A 6,465-nucleotide genomic window follows, 5' to 3' on the forward strand; every position below is an offset into this window, starting at 1 on the left:
AGCCTGGACACACTGCCATGACTTCTTACCCTTCAGGAGGAAGGAGAGCAGCGCGGCTCCCGACGTTTTCATCCTTCCTTCTGACTATCCCTCACGCAGACAGACATTTCTTTCCAGTTCAGTCTTCCCATCTCTTCTCTGCTTTTCTATTTAACAAATAGGTTTGGCTGTTTCTGCTACTGTTCCTGTCTCCTCCCTCTGACCCCTCCCTCCAACTCCTCATTCCTCTTCTCCTTCACTTAACTTAACCCTCCTTTGCATTCAGCCTGAGGTCAACACAGATCCTCCGCTTCAACTTGCATGTCGCTCCATGATAGGGCTGCACTATTTGAGGAAAATATCTCATTGGGATTATTTTGACTGATATTGCATTTGCAATGTGATTCACGATATTGGAGGGAATGATCATTTGTGATTATGATTATTTTTTGATTTTCTGCACCTGGCATTCTATCAGCATGCACACACAAAGAGGCATTCTGCCAGCCTGCAGTGTTTCCTACTGGCTGGGGTGGTGGAGAGAAGCTTCTGGTTTTATTGGTTTCTGTGGAGAGGTGAGTTAAACCTTTCCCCTCTCCTCCCATCTCATTTCCTTTGAGACCTACAGCAATAACAGTTCAATCTGCAGAACTAAAGCACTACTGCAGCATGGGTCTGTCATCACATTCCTCAGGTAGTAGCTACAGTGACGTTTAACATGTTACAATCATAGTATGCAGGGTTTGATGCCGTTTACCTAAATGTATTTCTTGCTTATGAGCCTTGTGATCAAATATTTTTTATTATGTAATTAACAAACTATATACTGGCACATAAAAATTCGAAGAGGACAAAGATTTTAAGCATAAAGTCATAATGTTATGTGAAATAAGTCGTAATTTCTAGACAGTCATAATATTAAGAGGAAGAAAATTGCTATACATAGAAAATAGAGTATGAATAGTTTACAAGAAAAAGTCATAATATTTCAAGATAAACGTTATGTTGTGAGATTTGAATACTTACGAGGTGAGAGCTGTCTCCTTTTATGTGTAAATTGAGAAAGGACCAGAGACTTTTGACCAATAAGCATTATTATCATAGAGGTAAGGACATTTAAGGAAGTGAAATCTACAACATGATGTTTAGTATTAATCCATAACTGGACGGAGTCAAAGAGTGCAGAGTTGCTGGCATCAGAAAAGGATTAAAGCTCAGGCGTCAGGACTCCCTGGAAACAAGATGACAGGGAGAAAGAATCTCTCTGGATGAGAAGACACTGCTTTATCTGAGGAGGTGTGGAAGTAAACGTGCACGCTTTCCTCAAACCAACTACTGACTTCATCCAGCCCCCCCCCCCGACAGTGTACAGCCTCTTTCCTAAGCTTCTTAGTGGAGAAGGATCCCAACAGGACTAGGCGGTACATTTATATTGCTACGTTTGGTATAAAAAGGAATCTCTTTTGCTACATTTCCCCCTCTCATTCCCCCTGCTCTGGTGTTTCCCCCTCTCATTCCCCCTGCTCTGGTGTTTCCCCCCGTCTCTCTCCCCCTGCTCTTTGGTGTTCCCCCTCTCATTCCCCTGCTCTGGTGTTTCCCCCTCATATTCCCCCTGCTCTGGTGTTTCCTCCTCTCCTCCCCTGCCTGGTGTTTCCTCCTCTCATTCCCCCTGCTCTAGTGTTTCCCCCTCTTATTCCCCTGCTCTGGTGTTTCCCCTCTCATTCCCCCTGCTCTAGTGTTTCCCCCTCTTATTCCCCCTGCTCTGGTGTTTCCCCCTCTCTCCCTCTCCTTCCTGCTCTAGTGTTTCCCCCTCTTATTCCCCCTGCTCTGGTGTTCACCCCTCTCATTCCCCCTCCTCTGTCGTTTCCCCCTCTCATTCCCCCTGCTCTACACTGACGCAAACATTTCTCATACCTGATTTGTTCTTATCAGTCGCGATGTCTCGTTCTCTGGAATTATAACTACAAATTTTACCATGGCAACTACAAGTTTGGGTGTGATCAGTTCTTCTACTGGAGATAAAAACACCCGGTGCACCGAGATCACTTTTGGCTTAAAACTCAAACGTCATCAAAAAAATCTAAACATTGCTGTGGAGATGGAGCCCAACGGCCCCTGCTGAGTCGTAGCTTAGTGAAGATAGCCAGAGGTGACACTGGCTGCAGGCACAGACCAGAGCTGATTTTTTGCTCATAGGTAACACTTTTCCCAGACTAAAGAGTAACTGTAGGGTATACATAGACCGTCAGATCATGACCGTCATGATACTAGACTCCTCAATCTAATCATACCATACAAACATCATTTGTTCTCAAAGCAAACTTTTCATTGTAATTCTAGAAATGTATTCCTCATTATATTCTTATAATAGTACTTTTATTTCTGTAATTACAACTTTTTTGTTTGTAGAAAGAAGCCGAGACAGAGTTTTATCATTGGAATTGATATTATATCTATAAATATAATATATGTAATTGTTATTAAAAGCAGGAAGAAGACAGAAGACCGACCTGTGGATCCGTATGCCTGTTTCCTGTGCTCTGCTCCAGCCACGTGGAAGTTGTCTCCTGATTCGCCAGCAGAGGGAGCCGGCTGCACACAAACACCAAGAAAGAAGATGCAATTAATACTGAGGTCCACTGCACACATATCTAACACGGCAGGTCAGATCTTCTTGTACTAAAATGTTCATCAGTACAGAAAAATACAATGTGAGACAGGTGCGACGGAGGGGGCCAAGCAGGTCATAGGTTGTAAAGAAACTATAAAGATTAATAGTAGGCAACATTTTGTCCTAGACCGTCTTCAGACAGTGTGTGGGAGTTTCTCTGAACATTTTAATAAACGTTTTAATTGCAAACAAGTGAATATTAATGACAATGTGCACGTGATAGTGGAGACATATGAGCAGATCTAACCTTGGTATAGTCAGCGTTTTGGCGATTTGGAATCCCGTTGTGTTTGTGGCCGCTCTCTGAGCTCTGGCCGCTCCCGGCGCTGCGGCTGCTGCCCACGCTGCCCGCACTCCCAACACTGTTCCTGTCACCTGACAGAAAACACACACACACACACACACACACACACACACACACACACACACACACACACCACACACACACACACACACACACACACACACACACACACACACACACAAAATCAGACAGTGTACAATCAGACTCGCATAGAATTTGATCCTAAAAGATTGTAGGTGTTAATTTGTAGGTTAAGGTATGTGCTCTGAGTGCACTGCATACTTTTAGCAAGTCATTAGATATTCCTAGTCACCCTTAAGGGATTAGTTTTTTTTCTTTCTTTCCAAGAAATTAGTTAAATTAGTCAAAATATTACAACATTTTGTGTTAGTTTTATTGTTTGTTTCAGCTTTATTGTATTATTTTTACTTTCTCTTTCACTGTGTAATGAAGACGGACAAAGCTAACTTGCATTGCATGGTGTAAGTTAAACCTCTTGAATCTTGAAGATCGATACGAATCTCATGTCAGTGGGCATGTATGGAGGCTGGGAGGGGCTTAGCTTAGCTTAGCATACAGACTGGAAGCTTGGCTCTGTCCAAAGTTAAAAAAGGCCTACCAACATGTATAAAGTTCACTAATTGCAAATCATTCTTTTTCCAAATTAACAGAAATGTAAAAATGACAATGCGTGATTTCAGGGGGAGTTGAATGGTAGGGGTGTAAATCACAGGTTTTATCCCAATACGATAGTATTGTATATGTATTACAATATTTGCTGATATAACAAACAATATAACAAAGTCTGCCACGATACGATTTCAATTCAAATCAGCTTCCTGCGATTGATACAAGACATATCATTAAACACAATCGCTGCTGCACCAGCAAGCTGCAAAAACAGCTGCAAAAAAAAGCAGTAACCCAGGGTCAGGAGTAACACAGGGGTCTTAGAAAAGGCTTTAAAAGGAGTGCTGCTCACTTACCATTATGTCCTGCTGCAAGACAACACAATGGTTATGGGTACTGGATTATTAGAGGGTTGGGGGATGATGATATAAAGGGTTAAAGATGGGAATAAGCTTCCTTAAAGAGGAATGCCTGGGATGGGATCACACAGGGCTGGCTGGTTGGGAGCACACACCCTTACCAGTGGGAGAGCTCCGGAGGACCCAAATGTCCTGAGTGGGGCTAGCACGACTAGCTGGGGAGGAGAGCTGACTGTCAGGTGGAGCACCTAACAAACACACACACACTTTAGAGAGACTCACTGAATGCTGGGAGTGGACTGACGCTAAGCACCAGAGGAGACGGGGACCAGGGTGCTGTTTGGGAAGGAAAGGTGAACCCTGGGAGCAGGGACAGATTATGAGACGATGTATTTGTTTGGTTGACTTTCCAACAAGCAATGTTAACAGTCACTTCAAACAGAGGGGGTGGTTGAGCTTTTGGGGCCCTTGGCCTGTGCCCGGTAGGTCTGTTCAATAATCCATCACTGCCTGGAAGGACATGTGTTACAGGTGGTGAACAGATGGAAAGAAGTTGATGCTCGTGTGTGTGAGTGTGTGTGTGTGTGTGTGTGTGTGTGTGTCTACCTGTGGGATCATTGCCCAGGGTGTATGAGTCATCAGTCTGAGGGGCAAGGCCGTGGCTTGAGGGAGGAGCTCTGGACACATATTGTTGCCGTTGGCAAGGCACGGAGGCTTGGCGGGAAAGAGTGCCCCCTATGGTCAGGGAGACAGGATGGATTGAGGCTGGCATGCATGAGTGAGTGAAGGAAGTCCATGTACATGCGGGTGTGTGTGTGTCAGTTTGAAGTGCATGCACTGGTATGGGAACAGGCTGTAAGACGGCGACAAAACCACCCTTTTGAAGTGTGGTGAGCACATTCGGACCCTTACGTATTCTTGTTCATTCAATATTTGGAACAGCCACTAAAAAAGGGTGTTACATAAGAGGCTGCTGAAAGAGAGTGGGAGATCACCAGTGATGCTCAGAGAGCTTATTTTTCCTTTGTATGTTGTTGGTCCACAGTTGCTGACACCATTGACATTATCACAGAGCTTAGGCGCACATACACACTACTGAGATTGCCTCATAAGCAAAGGGCCTGTCACCGACTTAAAGTCAAACTCTCTGTCTCTTGTCTACACACACACACACACACACACACACACACACACACACACACACACACACACACACACACACACACACACACACACACACACACGGTTTTAGTACTGAGCTGACACTTTGCAATCTGGCCATAGTAATCCTATTAATGTGTGTCTCTGTGTGTTAGTATCTATGTGTGTGTGTGTGTGTGTGTGTGTGTGTTATTGGACCCCTCACTGTGCTAGTCTCGCTGTTTGAATGCCAATTGCTTTACAGCTGCAAAACAAGCATGGGGATCATATTCATTTCATTCACAGGGATTAAATCTGATGATTTACAAGCATGCTATGATAGATCCTGCCAGTGTACAAGGGGGGGGGGGATATATATTCTTAGCCTAGATATAACCCTTGGGTTATGTTAGCCCCTTTAACACCGCTCTGCAGCTCCAGCCCCAGTGTGTGAGGTCCTTTCTGGCTCTGGGACAAAGTTCTAATAGTCAGAGTATGATATAATAAACACTTATGTGGGCGGCTGTGGCTCAGTGGTAGAGCGTTTGCCTGCCAATTGGAAGGTTGGTGGTTCGATCCCCGCCCCTGCAGTCATTGTCGAAGTGTCCTTGGGGAAGACACTGAACCCCGAGTTGCCCCCAGTGCTGCGCATCGGAGTGCGAGTGTGTATGAATGTATATCTGATGAGCAGGTGGCACCTTGTACGGCAGCCCCGGCCACAGTGTATGAATGTGTGCGACTGGTGAATGTTTCCTGTAGATGTAAAAAAAGCGCTTTGAGCAGTTGTTAAGACTGGAAAAGCGCTATATAAATACAGCACATTTACATTTACATTTATCCTTGCTTTGATCTCAGTGGTCTTCACTAACAAAATAGGTGACAATACATTCTTTTTTCGATTGATCGGATAATTATTTTCTGGATGAATGGATTAGTTGGTCTCTAAAATGTCACAGAGGAGAGAAAATAACTAGTACATATTCACATTTAACAAGCTGACAACACAAAAATTACTCAAACTGATTATCAAAATAGTTGGCGATTTTAACAACTAATCAATGAATCTGAGCAGGTTTAAAGAGGCCCCAGTGGCCTGGTTGACACCCAGCCCTTACTGAGCCCAGAGTACGGTTAAAAACAAAGGCTGTAGCAAAGGGAACAGTAAGACTCAAGTTGCATTAATGCAGCGGTGGGAGAAGTATTCAGATCCTTTACTACAGTAAAAATACTAATACCATGCTGTAAAAATACTCTGTGACAGCAAAAGTCCTGCAGTGAAAGTTTTACTTAAGTAACATATGTAAGTATCATCAGGACATTATAGTTAAAGTATTAAAAGTAAAAAAAAATCCTCCCATTGTAGAAAGAGTAAAGGATCCAAC

The 6,465-nt window shown here is 43.8% G+C and overlaps 1 protein-coding gene across 4 annotated transcripts in view; it reads right to left on the reverse strand.

The window, feature by feature from the left end:
- LOC116705622 (caskin-2) overlaps positions 1-6,465 on the reverse strand; it is a 73,654-nt gene that overhangs the window by 23,165 nt on the left and 44,024 nt on the right. For 2 of the 4 annotated variants that reach the window (XM_032541940.1, XM_032541941.1), the window contains 4 exons: positions 4,550-4,678; positions 4,105-4,191; positions 2,898-3,025; positions 2,490-2,571 (listed from right to left, as the gene is read on the reverse strand). In XM_032541940.1, coding sequence (XP_032397831.1) covers positions 2,490-2,571; positions 2,898-3,025; positions 4,105-4,191; positions 4,550-4,678 — 426 coding nt within the window. The remainder of the gene's footprint in view (positions 1-2,489; positions 2,572-2,897; positions 3,026-4,104; positions 4,192-4,549; positions 4,679-6,465) is intronic. The other 2 variants (XM_032541942.1, XM_032541943.1) reach the window with 2 other exon arrangements.

This window comes from Etheostoma spectabile, chromosome 17 (genome assembly GCF_008692095.1).
Source record: "Etheostoma spectabile isolate EspeVRDwgs_2016 chromosome 17, UIUC_Espe_1.0, whole genome shotgun sequence".
In the NCBI taxonomy this organism is placed as follows: domain Eukaryota; kingdom Metazoa; phylum Chordata; class Actinopteri; order Perciformes; family Percidae; genus Etheostoma; species Etheostoma spectabile.